This window comes from Stomoxys calcitrans, chromosome 3, assembly GCF_963082655.1.
Source record: "Stomoxys calcitrans chromosome 3, idStoCalc2.1, whole genome shotgun sequence".
NCBI classification, from domain to species: domain Eukaryota; kingdom Metazoa; phylum Arthropoda; class Insecta; order Diptera; family Muscidae; genus Stomoxys; species Stomoxys calcitrans.
Genome location: NC_081554.1, coordinates 196,301,727 through 196,328,457, shown reverse-complemented (window position 1 = coordinate 196,328,457; position 26,731 = coordinate 196,301,727). Strand labels below are relative to the sequence as shown.

General features: G+C 38.6%; 1 protein-coding gene across 2 annotated transcripts in view; it reads right to left on the bottom strand.

Annotated features, from left to right (window-relative positions):
• The window catches only part of LOC106092867 (proton-coupled zinc antiporter SLC30A2), a 181,932-nt gene that overhangs the window by 28,054 nt on the left and 127,147 nt on the right, over positions 1-26,731 (bottom strand). For both annotated transcript variants that reach the window (XM_059364799.1, XM_059364798.1), the window contains exon 6: positions 2,696-3,263. In XM_059364799.1, coding sequence (XP_059220782.1) covers positions 2,696-3,263 — 568 coding nt within the window. The remainder of the gene's footprint in view (positions 1-2,695; positions 3,264-26,731) is intronic.

The following is a 26,731-nucleotide window of genomic DNA, read 5'->3' as shown; positions in this document are numbered from 1 at the left end:
CACATCGAGCTATCTCTAGTCCATATAAATTAGGCTAAAAACAATTCTCTGTTTTCGTCCTTCGATAGACATCGAAAAGGATATGGAAAACAAGAGCAATTCGACATTAACCTGTAATTCTTATATGGAAAAAGCGTTTATGAACATTGAAATGGAAAAAGCGGAGTAATCAGATTATGTGCAAAATTCAGAGGCCCTGAGGGCTTGGTGACCTATAGGTGGGTCCTAAAAGTTGGCAAACCGGTTCCATGGGCGAGAGAGAGATTGATGGATAGAATTAGGTCGACAGTGGATAGGAAAAATAACAAAACGGTCTCACAGAGAAAGTAATGTTAGGTTAGGTTGAAAAGACATACACCTGAGCCTGTAATTGGCGCTATACTAAAAAAAAATAACCTCGAAAAAGAATTCCGTGCTACTTATAAAATCCTTAACTGTTTCCCATGCCACGCCCCTAAGTTGGTCCATGCCTGTGTCCCCACCAAAGTACCGATGTCTTTTAGCTGCGAAAGCCGTGCAATGAAACAGGAAATCCTTCAACGTTTCATCATGTTCCCCACATTCCCTACACATGTCATCACTTGCCGCACCGATTTTGCGTAGTCCGTAGGACGCCACCGTAGCGCAGAGGTTAGCATGTCCGCTTGTGATGCTGAACGCATGTGTTCGAATCCTGGCGAGACCATCAGAGGAAATTTTCAGAGGTGGTTTTCCCCTCCTAATGCTGGCAACATTTGTGAGGTACTATGCCATGTAAAACTTCTCTCCAAAGAGGTGTCGCACTGCGGCACGCCGTTCGGACTCGGCTCTAAAAGGGAGGCCCCTTATCATTGAGCTTAAACTTGAATCGGACTGCACTCATTGATATGTGAGAAGTTTGCCTCTGTTCCTTAGTGGAATGTTCATGGTCAAAATTTGCAGTTTTGCTCGTAGTGCTATGTATCCCGTTATGATACCAAAAGCTATACTGACCTCCTTCTTACTTCCTTTCAGTAATAGCCTCATCCTCTCACAATCCGGATCACCCCATAGGATTTTCGCCGTCCTACTTACAGTGTTAAATGCGCATTCGTCACTCACGCCCTTAACTCGGACTGCGTCGACCCAAAAGGCTTCGGGTTAGCCAAATTTATTGAAGGCAATCCCCTGGCCTTCATCGCCAAATCGTCTGCTTTCTCATTCCCACTTACTTCGTAATGGTCCGGAACCCAAACGATGCGGGTTGTGTCATTACCAGAGGTGTTAGTCCCTTCTTACATTCAAAGATTGTTCGTGATCTTACCGTCCTGGTTGTTATTACCCTTACGGCCATTTTACTATCCGTAAATATGTTCACACTCGACGTCCTCGCGTTGGCAACACACCACCTCACGAATTACATGATCCCCCGGATCTCCGACTGCAGGACCGTATTATGGTCAGGCAGTCTAAAGCATATCTCAGTCATTGAGTTCTAAATCTAGACCCCTAAGCCCAATCTGTCCTGTAGCTTTGATCCAACCGTGTAACATGATCTTCCAGATGGCACTAGTATGGTTCCGTCAATCCAAAAGTGGCATCAGTGTCTCGCACTCGACCTCAAGTGCCATCTCAGGTATACGACCGGAAACCTTTTCCCTTCCTTCCACGTTTCCTATCGTCTCCTGGATTATACCGCGAGATATGAGCTGCTCCCATCCTCAATCCATTCTCCGATCGCCTTAAGTCTCAAAGCCGCAGTGGCTGCCTCACACTTCATCTGTACGTCAATGGGTCGGATATCTAGAATAGTCTCCAATGCCCTAGTGGGCGTGGTCCTCATCGCTCCGCCTATGCCATGACAACATGTTCTCTGAACCTGTTGCATGGTCCTTATCTCAAAGAGAAACGTTCGAGACAAAAGCAGATAGTTCGAAAACCATTCAATTATAGTCTAAACTGGTATAATGTCAGATTTTCCTAGAAGCCCATTATCATTTGAGCTTCAGGCCACCCTCCGATTATTCCATTCCATATCCTCTGATCCGCAATTGAAAGCTTTGCTATCAAACCAATGCCTACTGGAGAGTGTTTGCCTGCAGAGTGTTTGCCAATCGCTTTTTTGAAACACCCTAACATACCGCAACAAATCATCAACCCAACAGGGCAAAAGAGCGTGGAGATAAAATTAAATAAACACACTGCAAAAAAGAACAACACCAATGGCACCAGGAAAATTGGCAGATAAAAACACAAAAATAAAAATACATTTGCAAAATACTTTATAACCAAAATGATAAATGAGTTGGGCTGCTGCGCGCGAGTAAAACAACGAAAAAAGGCGCATTCATTTTTACAAAAATAATTCTGTTCAGAGACTTTCATGAAAATCACGGATGACGTTGTGTGTGCTAAAAAAAAAAACAGCAGCAGCAGCAGTAAAGAGAAGGAGTCAGGGAATTGTCTCAATCAGAAAATTATAAACAAATTCCAGGAAAAACCAAAAACAGCCACAGCCACCCCCAAAGCCCCAACAACCGCAATGAAAATAATTGAACAAATAAAAATTCCATATCTCTGATTGTGTTTAAATTTAGCGAGGCCAGCGCATGGAGAAGGTAGATTTCGAGATATGCGTAAGCAATGAAGTCATTTGTTATGCTTGTTTTATAACTTATCTGTAGCTAGAGGGGGTAAACAAACACAAACACACATACACATACACACAAACACTTACCAATAATGCATCCTTAATGATGGCAAATGTGGTAAACAATACAATAATGGAAAATACAAAGGTGCAGATGGGATCAGCCAAGGACCATTCAGGCTTGAAATAGATGACCAGGGCAGCAATAAATACACCCACACTCTGCACCATATCACCCAAGACATGAATGTAAGCGGCTCGAACATTCATATTTTGCGCCTCTTTGGCTGCCTCGCCACCATGATGATGAGTTCCCACCGAAGTTTCAGCCATAACTGCCGTCATTTCCGCTCTAACCTCATTAACGGAGTGAGAATTTTGATAGGAGAATGTCCCCAGACCTGCTGAGGGTAATTCGGCATCGGGTGAAACACCAGTTTCAAGCACCTCGGTGGGGGGAGTTGGGCAGACAACATGTGAATGATTGCCATTTGTTCGAGCGACCACACCATTATTTTGGGTGGGGGTTAGGGTCATATCGGTAATGTGATTTTTGGATTTTTTGCCTTTCTTCTTTTTGTCTTTGCCACCATGGCTGTGACCGTGTCCTAGGCCACCACCGTGACTATGGCCATGTTGAAGTTGAACACCCATGCTGAAAGTAAAAGAACCAAGTGAAGAAAGCCATAAAAAATTATAAACACGAAAAATATAAAAAATTAAACAACAAATAAATGCTTTAATGGCAAGGAAGAAAAAATGGGTCATTTACCTTTAGATGTTAGATGTACTTCATTCTTATAAAACATTATTTGAGCCCAATATTCGCATGTGAAAATTTTAAGTAGGAATGCCCCCAGGGTGTTTGGGGGTTTAGGCGGTGGTGTGGAACCTCAGAAACCTGATCCCGAAAATTAACATCAATTTCATGCTCTACTCCCCAACACCTTTCATTTGAGCCCCATATTGCCTTGGTCCGTAAATAGATCGGACTTAGGGGTGGTTTGGGCAGTGGGGTGGTCCTTCAAACACTAAGCCCTAAAAAAAATGCCAGCACCAACATAGTGCTACATGCTCTTTGAGTCCCAAATTGCCATATTTGGAGGTTTTTGTGAAGCTGGGTCGTTCTCTAGATGATTGGTTCGGAATGTTGAAATCGGATTCGTGCTCTACTCCCAAACATCTTTCATTGAGACCTATATTTTCATAGTCGGCAAACATATCCGGTTTGTGGGGGGGGAGGGTGTTTTGGGGGATGGGTTGCCCATTCAGTGACTTGATCCTAAAAGTACATGCTCTTCTCTAAAATAACATTTATTTGAGTCCCATATTGCAATGGTCAGCAAATAAGTCCTATATGGGGGGTGCAAGGGAGTGAAGTGGACCCATAGACACTTTTCCCCGAATGTTGATTTCAGTTTCGTGCTCTACTCCCAAATACCTTTGGGAGTACCAAAGACCTTTCATTTTACACCCAAATTGCTATGGTCGGTAAATTTATCCTCTTTGAGGGCGTTTTGGGGGAGAGGCGGTGCCGCAAATACTTGGTCCCCAATGTTGATACCAGATTCGTATTCTTCTCCCAGTTCGGTAAATAAGCCCGGCCTGGCGGGTATTTTGGGGAAGGGGTGGACCCAAACACTTGGTTCCAAAATTCAATATCACATACGTTTTCTTATTTTAAATACCTTTCATTTGAGACCCATATTGTCGTGATTGGTCTACATGTTGGGTTGCCCAAAAAGTAATTGCGGATTTTTCAAAAGAAAGTAAATGCATTTTTCATAAAACTTAGAATGAACTTTAATCAAATATACTTTTTTACACTTTTTTTTCTAAAGCAAGCTAAAAGTAACAGCTGATAACTGACAGAAGAAAGAATGCAATTGCAGAGTCAGAAGCTGTGAAAAAATTTGTCAACGCCGACTATATGAAAAGTCCGCAATTACTTTTTGAGCAACCCTATATATATTTGGCGAGTATGGGGAGGGATTAGCTACCCCATTCGAAATTTGAAAACCAAATATACCCTACACCACTATTATGGTACAGGGTATTATAACTTAGTGCATTTGTTTGTAACACCCAGAAGGAAGAGATATAGATCCATTGATAAGTATACCGATCGACTCAGAACCACTTTCTGATTCGATTTCGCTATGTTCGTCTGTCTGTCCGCCTATCTGTCCGTCTGTTCATGTGAATTAGTGTACAAATGAAAACTGCGACCGTGCAGGTCGATCGTCTTAAAATTTGGTACAGGAATGTTTTTCGGCCTAGAGACAAAGTCTATTGAAATTATAAAAAAATCGGTTCAGATTTGGATATAGCTGCCATATATATGTTCGCCTGATTTTCAGTAATAATGCAATAAAATGGTCATTTGTTAACCGATTCTCTCGAAATTTAGCAGAAAGGATTTTCTTAGGAGTCTCAAATTATTGGTGAATTTCATGGAAATCGGTTCAGATTTAGATATAGCTCGCATATATATAAATAACGCCCAATGTTCACTCCTAGAGCCACTGCGAGCCATTTATTGATAAATCCAAATTCAAAACTTTGTAAAACACTTTCCTCGAGGGCTTCCACAATATATGTAAAGATTGCAAAAAATCGGTTCAGATTTGGATATTTGAAAATTTTTGCCCATGATCATTCCACTAAGGAACACAGGATTTGGATTTGGACATAAATATGTTAGTCCGATTTGCAGTAATATTGCAAAAAAATAGTTATTTGTTAGCCGAATCTCTCGAAATTTGGCAGGAAGGATTTTATTATGACTTTTAACATAACTGAGGAATTTCATAGAAATCGGCTCACATTAAGATATAGCTGTCAAAATTGTGCACAAAGCGTTTCTCGACAACTACCACAATATCTAGGAAGTTTGCTAGAAATCGGTTCAGATTAAGACATAGATCCCATACATATTATATTCGTCCGATTTTGAGAAATATTGCAATAAAGTGCTCATTTGGTAACCGATTGTCTCGAAACTGCTCAGATACAGTGGCGGTCGACGATGAAAGCGACGTTTGCTCAAACCGGTTCAAATTTAGATATAGCTCCCATATATACGTTCATCAGAGTTTGGGTAATTTGCAATAATGTGGTCATTTGCTAACCGTATTTATTACAGTTTGAACATATTTTCTCGAGCTGTTAAATTACCCATCTGAAAACATCCGCCAAGGTCCATCAACATTGGTTTAGAATTAGATACCTCGAAATATTCATTCAAGACCCCATAAAGTATATACATACTCCGTTCGTCCGTCTGTCGAAATCACAATAGCAGTCGAACCTGTATAGCTAGCCGCTTGAAATTTTGCATCGATACTTAACATAGATACAGGTCGTTTGGGATTGCAAAGTGACCATATCGGTTCAGATTTAGATATAGCTTCCATATAAACCGATCTCCCGATTTGACTTCTTGAGCACCTGGAAACCACAATTTTTGTCCGATTTGGCTGAAGTTTTTCAGGTAGTGTTCTGTTACGACTTCCAACAACAAACTGATGTAGCTCCCATACAAACCCATCTCCCGATTCGACTTTATGATCAGCCCCGATTTGGCTGAAATTGAGCATGTGGTGTTTTGTTATGACTTTCAACCATTGTGCAAAGTACGGTTCTAATCGGTCTATATCCTGATATAGCTCCCATATGAACCGATCTCCCGATTTGACTTTTTGAGCCCTTACAAGCCGCAATTTTTGTCCGATTTGGCAGAAATTTTGCACGTAGTGTTCTGTTATTTCTTTATTAACAAAAAGTGTTTCATTTTCTTGTGATGCTGCCATATTACATAGGCTTAGTTTAAGGGTTTTTCTTTCTTCTTGTGTTTCATTGTTGCTTTCTAACTTTCTTTCAAACTATTGTACCTTTTCTTTACCCATCCAAACGTTAAATGCTCTGTTAACTCTTTGACACTTTTATTTATTTTCAACTTCACCTTTTGGGGTACCAGGACTTTTTTGTTTACAGCCAAACGTACTGAGTTGAATAAACCTCATAACAATATAGAAAATTTATTCTATTCTTTAGTTAAGTCCATATTCATAAAGTTGGTTGCTTATATAAGCGTTTCACTGGCATATCAGTGAATAATGCGTCATATACAAAAGGCCTTGTTCACACTCTTTTGTAAGGGTATTAGGAAATGGAAACCCTTTTTATTGAAAGAACATGCTATACAAATAGGTAAGGATGGAATACAAATGTGTAACAGGTGCTCTAGAAGCATTATCGTCTTTATAACGAAAAGTCGAAATGAGATTGTATAGAAAATATTTTGTAAAAATTTTACAAAGGAAATAGGACAACACTTTCTAATATAAGGAAAGTCTGCTAACAGTTATTTAATAATAATTGTAAAGTGCTTTAAACTCGGAAAAACTTTTGGGCTCATGAAAATTTATATACGAGTAGTAGTATTTTATTATCTAGCCTGTAGTTCCATTTCCTTTCTGCACAAAATCTTCTCATCTTTTAGGAAACACTTCATCTCCAACTACCCATGTCACAATTTGCTTAAGAAAACTTTTTTCGTTTCGTTTGCAAGTTACATTACAAAATTATTCACACTTCCACCCGCTGTGCACTTTAAGGAACTGTTATGCAAGTGCGAAAGTTGTGTTAAAAATACATTCACTTACACTTACACACATGCACTTGCACATACAAATGTACATGCGTCAATCGCAAATTCCTCAAAGTGTAAAGTACATTTCTTTGCGAGTGTTGTGTGTGTGTGTGTGTAAATGTCTTGATATTGTTGTGGTTTTGTGAGTTTAGCACATTTATTGTTTATTCATATTCTCTAAGGGTGAATTTTTCACTTGTCTTTTCATTCTTTGAGCTATGAACAAAAAAAAACAGAAACAACAACACTGAAAAAGTTTTTCCTTTACATGTCACAGCATGTCTGCTGACATACAACAGGCAGCAGGAAGGCCAACAGAAGACAGTCAGATGTCTGTCTGTCTGTTCTATCTATCTGTCTGCCGGTCTTACCTTGCGGGGCTTTTTCAAGACTTTTCACTCCTTTTCAAGGCAAACTAACAAAAAGTCTTTGACTTGTGCATGTATATCAAAGTATTCACACATACGAGTACATATAAATTCAGAAATATTGAACCCTAAGCGCCAAATTGTCGCAAAGTGGAAGGTCCCATGTAAAGTTTTTTAAAGAAATTCTTTGTGGTCGTCTTATATAAGAAGGTTCTTTAAGAGGATGATATTTCCATTATCTGAGCTTTAACAAGAAAAAGCGACCTAAGCTCGGCCGGGCCGAATCTTGGAAACCCACCACCATGGATTTTGCTAAAATATCTGAGCTAAATTTGGTTATAGACCCAATTGGACCGTACTATGCGCTGTTGTTGAGAGTTATAACTTATCGCTATACGCAAAATTTCAGCAAAATCGGAGAAAAATTGCGGCTTCGAGGGGCTCGAAAAGTCAAATCGGGAGATCGGTGTATATGGGAGCTATATCAGGTTCTTTACCGATTTCGACCGTTCTTATCAAAGTTATTGAAAGTCATAACAGAACACTATGTGCAAAATTTCAGCCAAATCGGAGAAAAACTGCGGCTTACAGGGGCTCAAGAAGCCAAATCGGTAGATCAGTTTATATGGGACCTATATCAGGTTCTTTACCGATTTGGACCGTACCTGGCACAGTTGTTGGGAGTTATTACAGAACAGTATGTGCACTAATTCAGCCACATCGGATGAAAATTGAGGCCTCCAGGTGCTCAAGAGGTGAAATCAAGAGGAAATCGGTTTATATGGGAGATATATCCAAATCTGAACCGATATGGCCTACTTGCAATCCCAAACGACCTAAATCAATATAAAGTATATTTGCAAAATTTCAAATGTCTAGCTCTACGCGTTCGACCCCTATCGTGATTTCGACAGACGGACGGCCACAAATACTTTATTTTTTATACGATTTTGCTGAAATATGAACCAGTGAGTTATTTTAAGCCACCCGTCGTCTGATCCATATATGGTAAAAATCGGACTGTATTTGGATATAGCTGTCATATAGACCAATGTGCCGATTTAGGGTCTTAATCCCATAAAAAGCAGATTAATTTTCTGAAAATGTTACTTGTATATGAGTTCTCGGTGTGACTCGCAGTGACTTATGTTAGGATTTCGTCATCTGTATCTTATATGGTTAAGATCGGTTTATATTTGGATATAGCTGCAAAAAATACCAATATTTTGGTTCTACAAAATTGACCACTCAATGTTCGTGCCGAATTCGGGTGCTTAAGTTATCCAATTTTTACCGGATTGGGACGAATGGGGTTTACATATATATCCGAGGTGGTGGGTATTCAAAATTCGGCCCGGCCTTTTTACTTGTTCTAACTGTCTTGTTGTCTATCCAAATGATTCAATCTACTTGAATCCCTTCATAAATACTTGCTATTGATTAAAAAACTGCTCAAAACCTTATAAAGACTATCCAGATCTATTTATAAGCGCCCTGTTAGTTGATCTCGTAACGTGCCCGAATTACCAGTTCGTTGTCGTGTATTCAAATCTCACCAGAGGCATTGCTCTTTCGCTTCTGTGGTTTCACATGGAAAAATATTGCCTTTTGCCAACTAACCTATCCGGGTCCAAGTTTGGATACGACATGCATTCAGACCAATCTTCTAATTTCACTTCTTGAATGCATTTTTAAAATTTCGTAAAAAAAAAAAAAAAATTATAGCCACCACCAAAGGATGTGGGTATACTAGTATAGTAATTCCGTTAGTAACACCTCGAAATATTGATCTAGGACCCCATAAAGTTCATATACTCTTGATCGTCTCGACAACCTGAGCCGAACTAGCCATGTCCGTCCGCCAGACCGTCTGTCGATATCACGATGTAGGTCCTTGGTGATTGCAAATGGGCCATACCAGTTCACATTTCGATATAGCCCCCATATAAACCGATCCCCCGATTCGACTTCTTGAGCCCTTATAAGCCTCGATTTTCGTTCGATTTGGCTGAAATATGGATCAAAGACTTCTGCTATGACTTCCAAAATCCATGCCAAGTAAGATCCGAATCGGTCTATCAACACATATAGCCCCCATATAAACCGATCCCCGGATTTGACTTCTTGAGACCTCAGAAGCCTCAATTTTCATCCGATTTCGCTGAAATTTGAAATAAAGGCTCGAGTTATGACTTCCAATATTCATGCCAAGTATGATAGGATCGATCGGCCTATAACAGATATAGTCCCATATAAACCGATCGTCGTATTTGATTTCTTCAGCCCTTAAAAGCCTGATTCGGCCAAAATTTGGCCCAAAAACCAAACTTGGGACGAACAACATCGGTGCCAAGTTTTATCCGAATCTGTCAATATGGTGAAAAAAGGCCCCCCTAAATACCTATATCCCGATATAATTTTTGAGAACAAAATAACTCAAATACAAACTCAGTTAATAGGGGTGAATTTTTAGCGGAATCAATGGAGGTGGGTACTCAAGATTTGGCCTGACAGAACTTAGCACGCTTTTTACTTGTTTTTTTTTTTTGTTAAGATTTTATATAATTTTCGAATATTTGGCGCCAAGGGGTCCTATGCCCCATGCTTAGTATGCCTTATATTTCAGTGTGTTTGTGGTTATATGGGTTGTTGCCTGAAAGTGTCGGTGCTTTTGTTGCTGTTGTTTTATCGTCACTTATCTAAAGTTTTATTGTTGTTTATGCTTACTTTCTGATTACACATCTTTTTTCTCTCACTTTCACAACCATTTTCCACATTTCGTATTCATGTGCATTGGTATTTGTATTTGTGTTCTCATTTGGTATGTGTGGGTGTGGGCATGTTGTGAAATTGTATATTTATGTGGATATAAGTGCGTTTGTTTGTGGTTGATTATTGGTATGTTTCCATACAAACTTTGTTTGTCTCCAATGCAGGCAAGTGATTGTGTGTGTGTGTGTGTGCATGTGTGAGTGGCTTTGTGAGCAAAAAATAAAAGGAAATTTATGTTCTCTTCCACATTTGATGACAATCGAACTTGTTGACTTTTTCTTCTTCTTTTCTCGTTTGCTAGTGTTGTTGTTGTGTGTTCACCATCTTTATGGCATTGTGGTTCGTCGTTTATCGTACAATCGCCGTCTGTCGCTTGTTGGTCGTATAATGTACAAGAATATTCCCCATGCACCCACAACAAAAGCCGCAAATGCATACACACACACGCACACACACATATACTTAAACCCAATAAGCATAAGCTCACTTCACATTTTGTTGTGCTCGCATATCTGATTGTGTTGAACTTTTTGTTGTTGAAACTTTTTTTGTTGTTGTCATCAAACCGGAAATATTATGTTTGATGTCGGTTTTTGCTCTAAATTTGTGTTGCTGCCATTGCTTATGGCAGCAGACATGCATTTTTAATGATAATTTTTATAAGAAAACTTTTCCCCTTACTCTCCATTGTTGTATTGTGCACTTTAGGGGAGTTTTTTATTTTGTGCAAAATATTTCCCCTCAACATATTCTTTTAACAAATTTCAAATTAAGCAGTATCTTGGTCTTTTTATATATCCGGCTTTTGTGCCTTACAATAGAAATGTGTAATGTGAAGCAAACAATTAAAAGCGTATTAAGTTCGACCGAGTCGAATTTTGGGAACCCACCATCATGGATTCTGCTAAATCATGAGAGTTCTACCTGGTTATGGGCCGATTTGGACCATACTTGACACAGTTGTTGGAAGTCATAACAGAACACTATATGCAAAATTTTAGCCAAATCGGATAAAAAAAAATGGCTTGTAAGGTTTATATGGGAGATATATCAGGTTATAGAGCGATTTTGACTTGGCACAATTGTTGGAAGTCATAAGAGGACACTATGTGCATAATATTAACTAAGTAATACATGGACAGACAGACGGACATCGAATCAGGAAGTGATTCTAAGAAGATCGATATACTTCTGAATCGAATCAGGAAGTGATTCTAAGCCGATCAGTATACTTATTAATGTATCTTCTTCTTAGCGTTGCAAACATATGGACAAAGTTATGGTACCCTGTACCAAAGTGGTGGTGTATGGTACATACCCACCACCATAGAATGTGAGTATACTAGTCTAGTCGTTCCTTTTGTAATACATAGAAATATTGATCTTGGACCCCATAAGGTATATATATTCTTGGTCTCGACATTCTGAGTCGATATAGGGATAATCGTCCGTCTGTCGAAATCACGATAGCGGCGGAACGCGTAAAGCTAGCCGCTTAAAATTTTGCACAGATATCTAATATTGATGTAGGTCCTTGGGAATTCCAAAAGACCATATAGTTTGTATTTGGATATAGCTCCCAAATAAACCGATCTGCCGATTTGACTTCTTGAGCACCAGGAAGCCTTAATCTTTATCCTATTTGGCTGACATTTTGCGCATAGTATTGTATTATGACTTTCAACAACTCTGCCTAGTAAGGTCCAAATCGGTCTATAACCTGATATAGCTCCGATATAAACCGTTCTCGCGATTTGACTTCTTGAGTCCTTACAAGTTGAAGAGCATAATTTTATTCTACACACCAAACATCTGTCGAACCAGCATAAATTAAAACCTCTAGAAACCGAACAAGGATAATGGAGAGACCGGAGGAATACACGGGAGCTATATCAGGTTATAGACTGATTTGGACCGTATTTGGCACAGTTCTTGGAGAGTTGTCATAACAAAACAACTCATGCAAATTTTCAGCCAAATCGGAAGAGAATTGCGCCCTATAGCGGCTCAAGGAATCAAGATCCAAGATCGCACAGTTGTTGAAAGTAATAACAAAATACTTTACCCCATTCTCCTGGATTGGTTTATATGGCAGCTACATTAGATTATGTACTGATTTGCGCTATACTTAGCACAGTTGTTGGAAATCATAACAATATACCTCGTGCAAATTTAAGCCAAATAGGATAAGAATTACGCCCTCTAGAGGCTTAAGAAATCAAGATCTCAGATCGGTTTATATGGCAGCTTTATCAGGTAATGAAACGATTTGAACCATACTTAGCAGAGTTGTTTGAAGTGATATGAAAACACCACTGCCAAAAATTCAGTCAAATCGGACGAGAATTGCGCCCTCTAAAAGCTCTAGAAGTCAAGACCCAATATCGGTTTATATGGCAGCTATATCAGATTATGTACCGATTTGAACCATACTTAGTACAGATGTTGGAAGTGATATTAAATTACCACGTGTAAGATTTCAGTCAAAGCGCACGAGAATTTGGCCCTCTAGAGGCTCAGAAAGTCAAGACCTAAGATCGGTTTCTATGGCAGCTATAGCAAAACATGGACCGATTTGACCCATTTACAATCCCAACCGACCCACACTAATAAAAAGTATTTGTGCAAAATTTTAAACGCCTAGCTTAACTCCTTTGAAAATCAGCGTGCTTTCGACAGACATACGGACGGTCGGACGGACAGACGGACGTATAAACTTTATGGGGTCTTAGACGAATATTTCGAGGAGTTTCAAATAATTATACACCTATCCTATGATGGAGGGTATAATAATAATTGGACACTCATCTGTGTAATAAAATAACAATCTATCAGCGATCGAAATTTGAAACGGGTGGTCGGATCCGTTAGTAAATAGGAAATTAAATTTAAAAAAAGCTCCTTTATTTTTAAGGTTTTGTTTACATGGCTAGTTTTCATTGCTAAATGTTATAAATAAGGAAAAATCTTGCACTTTCGACCAATTTTTTTTCTGTGTAAAAAATTTAAATTAATTTTTTTTAAGGGAAAATTTTGAGAAAATTTCCTTTAAATTCAAGATTTCAAAAAAAAATTCTCCATAGATGAAATTGTAATGCAATGTCATAGAACCTTTCTCTAGCAATAAAATTTTTAATTTTGTCTGTCTTTCGGTCTGTCCACCCATACAAGTCCTGGCGGTCTTTTTGTATGTACATCAATATTTTCCCCTTTTTGTCCGTCTGTCTGTCTCTCTCTCTCTGAAGGCATTTTCATCTGTCTGTCTGCCCTCCTATCAATCTGCCCCCGATCAATCTGCTTTTCAGTCCGTATGTTTACCTAATTGTCCGTCTACTTGTCTGTCCTTCTGCCTGTCTAACCATCTGTTTCTGTCTGTCTATGTGTCTGACCGTGTGTATGTCTATATGGCCGTATATTCGTCTAGATTGTATGTCCACCCGTAATTTAGTCCTTTCGTATGTTTGTCTGTCCGTAGCTAGCAGTCTGTCTGTCTTCCTCAGGACTATACCAGCTGAAAGAGTCATTCCTAACTACGAAATATAGCTGTTTGTTTGTCTATCTGTCTGTCTGATCGGCTATTCGTCTGTATGTCTGTCCGTTTTTCTGTTGGCTCGCCTTTCTGTTTGTTTGTCTGTCCGTATGTTAATCTAAGTATAAATACATCTAAATTTCTGTCGGTCTGTCTGCCTGTATTTCTGACCATTTGCCTGTCTGACCATATATTTATCTAGCTGCCTGTCGTCATGTTCAGGCAGTCCGTGTGTGTATCTCAACTCTGCCATCAGTCTGTCCATTCGTCAGACTATGTGTGCTTTAGGATAACATCTATGAACCTGGAAGTCATTACATATGAAACTCATCATTGTTAAACAATGTATTTCAGCATTTTTAAAACTTTTCTGATTTATGGAAAACTACCACAAAAAAACATCTCTGTCAACAAAACACCATAAATCTTGAAAACCAAACAAAAACTGCCCAAAGCACAAAATCCATTGTAACTCTCACTGTTTAAATATGAACTAAACAATGACATATTTTTCCTAGCATTGTTTGTAGCTCCGAGACGAATATCCAAACGAAGAGTAGAAGAATAAAAGAAAAACTAGTTTTATTATACTAGCATGGAATTGTTGTTAGCAGTACTACCCCTTAGGCTTAACAGTGAAAATAATCGAGATCATGGTTAAGATGTTGGTGTTTGTTTTCTTTTCTTTTGTTGTGTTGTGTTGTATTCCCTTCAACCAAAAATAGAATTATAGTAATTTCAAATGCTATTCAGTTTCTGCGCTCACCCGCATATGGGAAATGGAGAAAGTTGATTTAAACAATTTTTCCTTCAGCGAACAACAGCGAAGTTTTCAGTTTACAACTTAGTCCTTGCTGCCGCATTTACACAAACAAATAACTCAGAGACCAAAAGGGCCAAAGGACCAACAACCAGAATGCCATAAACAAACTTCAACCATAGCTTTTAGCATTACAACATAGACCTTGACCCTGTTTATAACCTACTTCTGGGACGAAGTAGAAACAAATAATAAAACAGAAAAGCGGGGAAAATATTTCATTTCAATCATGCAATGAAACGTCTGAGTTACCAAGGTATAATAAAATGAAAAAATCTAAGGTTAGGCTAAACTAAGCTCTTGATATAATTTAAAAATTTGAAAAGTTGAAATCGCTCCACTTGGAAAGCCGCTTATCATTAGGCAAATTTTAATGGGACTTACGACTATAAGAGAAGCCTCGCGAAGTTTGTGAGAATATTTGCAATATGCTCAAAGTATGAACATATAAAAAAACAACTATGCCAACCTAACTAAGGTCCTATCTTAGAACTTACTGTGTTAAGAATATTAACAACTATTAACAATTGATTACAATTAGGTCAATATGATGTTGCCACAATAAATGCGTACGTGACATTCGACACCATATAAAATATTCTTCACAGTGTCAAATTTCCCAAATCAAAGCCAATGTCCAATGTCACAGCATCTAAATGATACAGATTATAATTGACTTTTTATCTCATCCCCATTTGAAGAGTTTGGACGACATGAATAATAAGTGACAATTCACTGCATTATCACACATCACAAATGTCGAGCATAGAATCAATGCTTATTCTGGGTCAAACCAAATATTTATTCTATTTAGAATGTACACCACTATGGGCGCTATGTATAGACCATATCTACTGCAGCACCATTTATGTTGCGAAAACTGAAAGGACCAACTTAAAGGCAGGGGGTATGAACAGGAATAGAAATACATATGTACAGGAAATATTGGATATAAGATATAAGACGAAAGGTACAAAAAAACAAATAAAAACACAAAATTTTATTAAAAAATTTTTCTATAAAGGACATTGTTTAGAAATTTTGTTTTTAGAGAATTGTTCATAAAAATTTTGTCTTTAGAGAAAATTTTATGAAAATTTTGTCTTTATAGAGAATTTCATGGAAATTTTGCCTTTGTAGAAAATTTAAGAGAAATGTTGTCTTTAGACAAATTTCAGGGAAATTTTGTTTTTAGAAAAAATGACAAGGACATTTTGTTTTTAAAAGAAAATTTTATGAAAATTTTGTCTTTATAGGATACTAGCCGAACCGGGCCCGCTCCGCAGCGCCTTCTTTTAAAATAAATGAAACTAAATTATGCCTTGAGTATTTATTTTCGACAATTAAAGAGCTAATAGTGAATGACCATGCTAGGAAAGTGGTATACATATATGTCGTATAAGATCATAAATGCCTTTAGGTGAGTCTCATATAACCTTTATTGGTCTATGAATATGCTCGGAGTGTTAAGGGTCACTTAAGTTTGTATGTTCTCATGGGAATTTTGGGAGCTGGAAGAGCCCCAGGATGGTGGTTGGTGGGTTAAGGGGGTGATATGGAGCTCCAGAAACGAGGTCCCGAATGTGGGTATCAATTTCGTTCTCTATTCCCAAACACCTTTCTTATAAGCCCCATATTGCCATGGTCGGTGAATATGTATATCCGATTTAAGGCTGTTTTGGGGGATAGGTGGTCTTCCAGACACTTAGTCCTGAAAAAATTTCAGCATAGTGTTCTACTCTCAAATACTATTTTTTTAAACCCTGTATTGCCATTGGTTTAAGGGGAGTTTATGGGATGAGGCGTCCCCCAAGTACATGGCCCCAAAATAGGTTAACAAATTCGTTTTCTAATCTCAAATACCTTTTATTTGAGCCACATATAGGCATGGTCGAAAAATTTTTACCCTTGGGGGGGTGTTTTGGGGAAGAGGTGATGCCCTAACTACATGGTCCTACATTTGGATATCAAATTCGTATTCTACTCCCAAATACCTTTATTTGAGCCCCATACTGCGATGGTCTGTAAATAATTGCTGTTTGTGGTGTGTTTTTGGGGATAGGGTAGACACCCAGAAAATTGGTCCCGAAAGTGGGTATCAATTTCGTGCTCTACTCCCCAATACATTTTATTTGAGCCCCACATTGACATGGTAGGTATATATGTCCGATTTAAGGGTGTTTTGGGGAGTGAGGTGGTAGCCCAAACGCTTAGCCCTGAAAATATATCAGCATCTTGCTCTACTCTCAAATATAATTTATTTGAATCCCACTGGCCTCAAAATTAGATATCAAATATGTTTGCTAATCTCAAATACCTTTTATTTAAATCCCTTATTGCAAAAGTCAGCAAATATGTCCGATTTGGGGTATGGACCCTAAAAACTATCATATCGAGCTCCACTGTCTTGAAGACCCAAATTGTCTTGGTGAGCAAATACGTTCTATTTGGGGGTTGTTATGGTGTTGGGACGTTCCCTAGACATATGGTCCCGAATGTTGACCTCAGATTCGCGGTCTACTCCCAGATATCTTTCATTTGAGCCCCATATTTCCATAGTCGACAAACATGACCGGCTTGGGGGGTGTTTTGGGAGATGGGTGGGCACTCAGTGAGTTGGCCTTGAAAATATATATCGGATTCGTGTTCTACTCTAAAAACCCTCTTATTTGAGCCTCACATTGCAATTGTCAGCAAATACGTCTTATTCAGGTGGTGTTATGGGGGTAGGGTGGCCACGTAGACACTTTTCTCGAATATTGATATCAGATTCGTGCTTTACTCACAAAGACCTTTCATTTGAGCCCCATATTGCTATGGTCGTAAATTTGTCCCCTTTGGAGGGTGTTTTGGGAAGGGGCGGCCACCCAACCACTTGGTCCCACATTTGGACATCTGATTCGCATTCTACACTCAAATACCTTTTATTTGAGCCCCATACTGCCATGATCAGTAAATAAGTCCTATTTGGGGCTGTTTTGGGGAATGTTGGACCCCGACATTTGGATATCAGATTCGTATTCTACTCGCAATAATCTTTTATTTGAGTCCCATATTGCCATGGTCGGTAAACATTTAGGGGTGTTTAGGGGGTTGGGGTGGTCCCCCAAACTCTTGATCTGGTAATTGGATATCAGATAAGTTTTCTAATTTTAAATGCCTTTAATTTTCTATACAAACCGATATCGGATCTTGACTTTTTGAGCCTCTATAATGTGCAATTCTTTTCCGATTTGGCAGAAATTTTACATGACGTGTTTCGTTATGACTTCCAACAAATGTGCTAAGTATGATCCAAATCAGTCCATAACCTGATATAGCTCTCATATAAACAGATCTCCCAATTTCTTTTCTTGAGCCACTATAGGGCGCAATTCTTATTCGATTTGGCTCAATCGCTTATAACTTGGTATGTCTGAAATAGCATAGGTAATTTTTATTCATTATCCTTTGTTTTTCTATAAAGAGATATCGGACAAGGAACTTGACTAATGCGATCCATAGTGGAGGGTATAAAAGATTCGGGACTTAACACGCTTTTATTCGTTTTTGGAAAATATCGTTGAATGTTTGCTTTTTTAAGATAATTTCAATAAAAGTTTCTATATTTAAAAGTATGTCTTTATCGTAATATTTCCTAGCCCAACCCCACATTACCTATCCTCCTATTCAACTCGTGCCACCTACTAAAGTGATCTTACGTACATGTATGTATGTAGGACGTACACGCACACATTCAACTCTGTGAGCAAACAAAAATCACTGTTCTATACAAAGACATCTATAACATTTTCTTATTACTAATATTTATAATGCTGTCAATTAAATCTCGTTAGAGTCTGGGCATGTTGCTTGCAATACAACACATATTGCTATTCGTGCCAAAGCTTTTGTCTTCTCTCCACCTTAGCTCAGCCAACAAGCAACGACCACTGTCATTGTTACTGGCATTGTCGTAGTCATACTCATTGCTGTGGTGCTATTGCTCTTGGTATGATGTGGTTCTTGTTGTTGTTGTTATTGCTATTATTGTTGCACACTAACGAGCTTGTAAAGTTATAATTCAGCATGTCTCTTGGTAAAGGAAATGGCAAGCAAAGTGAAGCGCAAATCACATCGCAGCATACGTAGCAGAGCAACGACAAGGCAAAGCACACCACCACAACAAATGCTCACATTACAAATTACACACAAAGATACGTGACTTTTAACGGTGCTCACTCACTCGCGTAACCTACCGGCTGGAGTAAGAGGTTCTGAGAAGGTTTCAGTGTTTATGGCTGATTGGTTATTGTAACAAGGCGAGAGCATTTGCCACAGTTGGACTCTTAAATTTCTAAGATTTCCTGGCAAAAAAAAAAACGATCTCAGGCAATCAGTGAGATGGGGATGGTGATGCGGGGACAAGAACATAAACCATAGACCAAACAATAACTATGCTTGAAATATAAGAATCTTTGTAGTTCAATGTGTTCTTCTCACACAGAAATTCAAGCGGCAACAACAAAAGCGGCAGCCCAATATCAACAAAACAGGCTGCAGCTGCAAGAACCGCATTTGTCTTTTCCCCTCAACGTGAGACTGTATGAAATGGGTGGCAATGGTATGGAGCTTTCCATTGTTGTTTTTTTTTCAAGCATTCGGCCCAGCAAATCTTTGACTTTAACAAACGAAAGCATGTATGAGTGGCGGCATGGCGGGAAAAAGGCGTTGAAGAACCATTAAAAAATTACAACCACAAATAACACCCAATGAGATTCTTGAATGTGGGTTCTTGTTGCTGCCCAGACACGCATACGAGTACATGCATACAGTGCCCGGCACATTCATGGCAAAAATAATAATGGATGCTTACACAAAGGAGAGTGTCTTCAGGTCCTTGTATGTGTTTGTGGTCAATTTGATGTATGACTTATTTGGTCACTTATTGTTGTAGAAACGATTTTTTTGCTTCTCTGGTTTTCCAGTGCAATGATGTGGGATCTGTTTATCAGCATAACTTTAAAAGAAGGTGTTTATGAAGAATACTAAAAAAAACTAAGGAAAATTTAAAGACAGGCGATCTTTACCACATTTTTATCAAGATGATTGGATCAACTTGTGTTCTATATTTCATCTATCGACTACTACAATGAGATATATTGCGATCATAACAAAAACGGGCTAAAATGAAAGATATTTGAGAATAAAACACGAATATGGCTTCAAATTTTAGAGCAAAGTGCCTGGAGGATCGCAAACACACAAAACAGACATGTAGACCAAACATGCCAATATTGGTATAAACTGAATGGTATTTGGAAAACCAACCCTCTGTCTATACTCCTAAAGTATTCATGTAGACCGATCATGAAAATATATGAGAAATCAAATGAGAGATATTTTTGAAAATAAAGTACAAATTTGCATTTAATTTAGGGATCCAGTGCTTGGGTGGCCACCTTACTTCCATTGTAATGAAAAATTTTCGGAAGTAGAATACAAATCTGTCACCCAATTCGGGGACTACGTTTTAAGGAGCCGACTAAAACCTTAACCTCGTTTTTAAACTCATAACCATTTGGATGGGATTCAACAAACAAACAAAATGAACAACAAAATGAAGTCCAATCGGAAGATAGGTCTATATACAGTTTTAGCAGTTTACATGCAGGATATGATCCAGGTTTAACCGTATTCTGTACGGATCTAAAACAATTGACTTCTCCAAATTTAGTCTAAAGCGCAGAAAAATGCACTCTTCATCTGCCTAAAGCTTTTCTGCCTTAGGGGAAATCAGTCTATATAGCACCTATAACCAACTATAGGCCGATCTGGACCATATTCGTGGCCGATGTCGAATGGAGAAAGATAGACATACGGACAAACAGACAGACAGACGTTGGTATGTCAGTACCAACGGACAGGCAGACGATGGAAACGAATGATGTTGAATGACAGACAAACCGAAGTACGGACGGACAGACACACAGATCAAAATATAGAACCACAGGTGGGCAAACAGACTGTCTGAAATTCTGTCAGCTGGTCTTTCGGTCAGTCAGTCTGTCCGTTTGTCTGTTGGCCTGTACTTTTGTGTATCTGATGGACAATCGGCCAGACGGACGAACAGTTGGATGGACACACTGTAGGAAAAATAAACAGAGGAACTGGCAGAGGAAATGGGAAAAGATAGACGAACGGATAAACAGACACACAGACAAAAAGATAAAAGGAGGAATTGTCAGATGTCGAATTAGAAAGGACAGACAAACAGATAGAGAGATAGAAAGGGAGACTGACAGTGGAACAAACAAACAGATAGTTAGACAGACATATAGGCAAACTAACATACAGACGGACAGGTGGAGAACGGATGGACGGACGGATTGTTTGACAGATGGACAGACATACAAAAAGACAGTGAACTGACAAAAACAAGTGGGGACAGACGATCAAACGGGCGGACAGAAAAACAGACAGTAAGATGGACGAACAGACAGACAAACAGGCAGACAGACAAATAGGCAGACAATCAGATAGACAGACTGGTATGACGGACGGGGGAACAGATAAACTAACAGACGGACAAGCATTCTGACAGACGGACACAGACAAAGACAGAGGGATAGACGGCCAAAGGGACGGACAGACATTCTGACAGACTGTCAAACACACAGATGAAGACAAACTGACAGACAAACACACAGATGAAGACGGACGAACAAACAGACAGTCATTCTGACAGACGGACAAACACACAGATGAAGACGGCTAAACGGACGGACGGACAGAAGAACAGGCAAACAAACAACAGACAGACGAACGGACAGATAAACAGGAAGAGAGAAAGGCTAGCGGATATAAGGACAATTTCATCGTCTTGAGATCAATAATATATACCTTGTCGCTAGTCGCTAGAAATTGGAGCCACCGTAGCGAAGAGGTTTGCTAGTCCGCCTGCGACGCTAAACGCCGTGGTTAGAACATCACAAAAAGTTTTCAGCGGGGCAGAGCGGCAGATGGATATGCAGGCGGACAGACAAACAGACAGTATGGCGAGGAACAGACGGACAAACACACAGATGAAGACGGAGGGACAGACGGCCAAACGGACGGACAGACATTCTGATAGGCGGACAAACACACAGATGAAGACAGTCAGACATTCTGACAGACAGGTATGACGGACGGACGAACAGACAGACAAACAGCTGGACAGACCTTCTGACTGACGGAGAAACACGCAGATGAAGACGGACAAACAGACAGACAGACATTCTGAGAGCCGGACAAGCACACAGATGAAGACGGCCAAACAGACGAACGGGCAGAAGGGCAGGCAGACAAACAACAGATAGAAACACAGACGAACGGATAGACAAACAGGCAGAGAGACAGGCGAGCGGACGCAAGGACATTTTTACTGTCTTGAGGTCAATGATATATACCTTGTAAAGTCGCTAGGAATTGGAGGCACCGTAGCGAAGAGGTTAGCAATTTCGCCTGCAACGCTAAACGCCAAGGTTAGAGTCCTGGCTAGAACAACAGAAAAAGTTTTCAGCGATGATTATGTCCTATTAGTGCTGACGACATTTGTCATGTAAAAACTTCTCCCTACCGCGACACACCGTTCGGACTAGGCTATTAAAAGAAGGCCTCTTATCATTGAGCTTAAACTTAATTGGGACAACAGCAAACCGCACACCTATCAATTGTGTACGGTTTGCTCCTGTTATTTAAGGAAATGTTAATGGGCAAATTTGCAAGGTCGGAAATGGCTTGAAAACGCAATGGCAATGAATATACCCCTCAAGTGGTATATAACATATATTACATAAAAATTCAAGGGTTGCGCTTCATTTATTTGTTTGTTTCAAGTAGACTCAAAAACGGCAGAACTTATGTTCATGAAATTTTCACCGATGATTGCGTTTGGCGCCCCATGTGAAAATAGGGTACTTCGTTTTGTGATATCCGCTAGGAGGGCAGACCCGAATTTTCTAAAAAGAGCAAATTTTAACAAAATGTTTAAAAAATAAAACTAAGACAACATTTTTAACAACAACAGCAATTTGAAAATTTTTAAACTTCTTCCCAACTTTAACAAAAATTTCTTTAAAAATAAAATTTCTGTGAAATTTTCTATGAAAAATTTAAATTTGTTTATGTTTTGTATAAAAGATGAATTTTGACAATTTCTTAATAAACAAAAATACAAAAATCATTTTTTTTTCTAAGAACTAATTTCAAGAATATTTATATATAAATAAAATTTGTCTGTCTGTGTTCTTTCGTGTTTTTTTGAATATTGTTTCCAAAAATTTTATATTCACCGCCCCCCTTAATGTCCAATAAGTCTGATTTATAACAACGCATCAGTGTTTGTGTGTATTTTTCTCGAGCATGTGTTTGTAATAAGAGTGAGGTTTGTATTTTGTCCCTCTTGGTTTCCTAGAATAAACAGTAATTGAAGTCCCGGCATTTATGGTTGGGCCATCCGTGGTCGTGAAGGAACCAACAAACTACACACACACACACACACACACATCCAAGCATCCAAACACATCTCAATGGTGCAAAAGTGGGATAGAAGAAAAGTCCACGTTTGGACGGCAAAAAAGCAACTTTACGTTTTGTGACAATATAACGACTCACGTAACGTGACAAATGTGACAAGCGTGAAGCGTATAACAAGCCAAACGTTAATGACAAATTGGCAACAATGTTCAATGCATGCAGGCAAGCAAGCAAACATGCTTTGTATGACCAGCGTTTCAAATTTTTTTTCTCTGCCCTGATGTTTTCTTTAACGTATATGCTTTTATATTCATTTCATGCTCTTTCAAATATGTGTGGAACCGTAAAACATGAAAAAGCAAAGAAACAAGAAAACGAAAATGCCACAAGAAATGAGAGCTAAATCACCTATTGCATTAGACGAAGAAGCCGAAGTCTTAAAAAAATTAAATTGCGGATGGATTTTGAGAAATAAAGAGAAAATTTTTTTTCAAAATTTAACATCATTTCTTTATCAAAATTGGGAAAATCGTGGAAAAAATAAATAAATAAAACAAAAAAAATATATAAATAAAAAAAAATTTTGAAAAAAAAATCAAGTAAAAAGTCGTTTAGTTCGGCCGGCCGAATTTTGCATACCCACCACCTCGGGTGTATATGTAAACCACCTTTCGTCAAAATCCGGTGAAAAATGCAAACCTTATGGCCCATAGCAGCTATATCGAAATATGTTCCGATTTGGTCCAAATATTTATAAGTACAAGTCATTGTTCAATTGTGTATTACAAAATATTGGCCTTTTTAGCTGCTATATCTAAAAATAAACCGATCTGAACCATATACGACATGGATGTCGAAAAGCGTAACGTAAGTCACTGTGTCCAATTTAAGTGAAATCAGATTATAAATGATCCTTTTATGGGTCAAATACCTCAAATCGAGAGATCGGTCTATATGGCAGCTATGTCCAAATCTGGACCGACCTGAGCCAAATTGAAGAAAAACGTTGAAAGGCCTAACTTAACTCACTGTCTCAAATTTCGGCGACATCGGACAATAAAGGCGACTTTTATGGGCCCAAAACCTTTAATTGAGAGATCGGTCTATATGGCAGCTATATTCAAATCTGGACCGATCTGAACCAAATTGAATAACGATGTCGAAGCGCCTAACACAACTCATTGTCCAAAATTTTGGCAAAATCGGACAATAAATGCGCCTTTTATGGGTCCTAAACCTTAAATCGATAGATCGGTCTATATGGCAGCTATATTCAAATCTGGACCCATCTGGGCCAAATTGAAGAAGGATGTTTAAGCGCCTAACTTAACTCACTGTCCCAAATTTCAGCAAAATTGGATAATAAATGTGGCTTTTATGGGTCTAAGACCCTAAATCGGCGGATCGGTCTATATGGCAGCTATATCCAAATCTGGATCGATCTGGGCTAAATTGAAGAAGGCCATCGAAGGGCCTAACAGAACTCACTGTCCAATGAGTTCTGTTAGGCCCTTTTTTTAGTAAAATTGGATAGAAAATGTGGCTTTTATGGGGCTAAGACCCTAAATCGGCGGATCGATCTATATGGGGGCTATATCAAGATATAGTTCGATATAGCCCATTTTAAAACTTAACCTGCTTATGTAAAAAAAAGAATCTGTGCACAGTTTCAGCCCAATATCTCTATTTTTAAAGACTGTAGCGTGATTTCAACGGACAGACGGACGGACATGGCTAGATCGTCTTAGATTTTTACGCTGATCAAGAAAAGATATGCTTTATAGGGTCGGAAATGGATATTTCGATGTGTTACAAGCGAAATGACAAAATGAATAAACCCCCATCCTTCGGTGGTGAGTATACAAATATATAAATAAAAATATAAATTGCTAAATAAAAAAATAAATTAAAACCTTCAAATTTAATTATTCCACAATCCTTTACAAAAAAGCTTTGTTTCAAACAATACTCAACTAAAAACAAGCTTTTCATAATCTTCTTCAATAGTTTCATCGTTTCCTTTTATTTTAAATTGCATAAAAGTTTGCATAAAGGTTTTCTAGTATCTCCCATCATCCCTTTAAGTGGTTTCAAGTAGAAGCATAAACAAATAAAAAAATATCTCTGCTAAATTATCCTGTAATCCTTTTCACAAAAACACAATTAGAACAACTTACCATAAACAAAACAAAAAAAAAGCTAGGCTTCATCATTTGTTGTTTTCATAAATAATCCTAGAACTATATTAAACAATCGTAATTCATAATAAGCCTACAAATATGCTACAAATTTTAAATCCCAGTCGTTTAAATAAGGCATAAACTTGCATACAAGCATACACACTATAAACGTTTGTTGTTTTCCACAACAATGGCATTTATCCAGCAGCAGCAGCAACAACAACATAGCATCACAGAGAGGCCAGAACCAACCTCAGCAAAAGCAGCAGCAAAACACACACGGACACACACGCATTCACTCACATTCACACAATCGTACAACACTCTCCATATGGATTGTATGAAATCCTTTTTCTTAACAACCATAAATAATTGCATTGTTGTTATTTTTTTATGTTTTATATGTTTATTCTCGCTTTGTAGTTTATGCTCTATATACAATATTTTCCTTTTTTATTATGCATTCTCAAAAAAAAAAAAAAAAACACAAGAAAAAAAAAAATAGAAAACAAGAAGCCTATCCAACCAACACTCACATGTACAGGACTTGAGCGCGAACATGAAGTGAAGAACATCAAGGAACTCTATTGAACCTCTTGATGTGTAAGCAAGTGTTTGTTGTTGGTTTTTTGTGTTTTTTTTATTTTTGTTAACACAACATGGCCAAACATATGCATGCATGACTATGCCTAGAAAGAGTGTGAGCCTTTGAAATGGATATGTTTGTAACGCAACCTTAAGGTGGCACAGTGAGTTAAAATAACAAACATATTAGCGCATTTATTCTCCGATTTTGGGGAAATTTGAAACTGTGATTTTCACTAGGGATCACGACATTCGACCCGAATATGGTGTATATCAGATCATATTTACATATAGCCGCCATATAGACCGATTAAGGGTCTTAAGCCTATAGCAGAAGCATTTATTACCCTGTTTTGACGAAACTCAGAACAGTGAGCTTTATTGGGCCCGTTGAGTGGCAACATTGATCTACACAAACATTTTTATATCAATAAAATCATAACACAATATTCAGTAGCTTAAAAGTTGTAGGCCACAAGTCTCAGGTTGACAGACAGACAAAAAGGCGGCCAGGCAGATGGACAGAAAAGCAGACGGACTGAAAGGCGGACAGATATACAGATATACAAACAGGGGGATAGGCACCAGTCCGACAGACATATAGACAGCCAGGCAGACGGAAAAACAGATAGACGCCCAGAAAGTTGGGGGTTGGCATAGAAAGTTCTTCAAAGTCTCCTTGTCCTCTCTACATGCCTTACACATAGTCTCGCAAC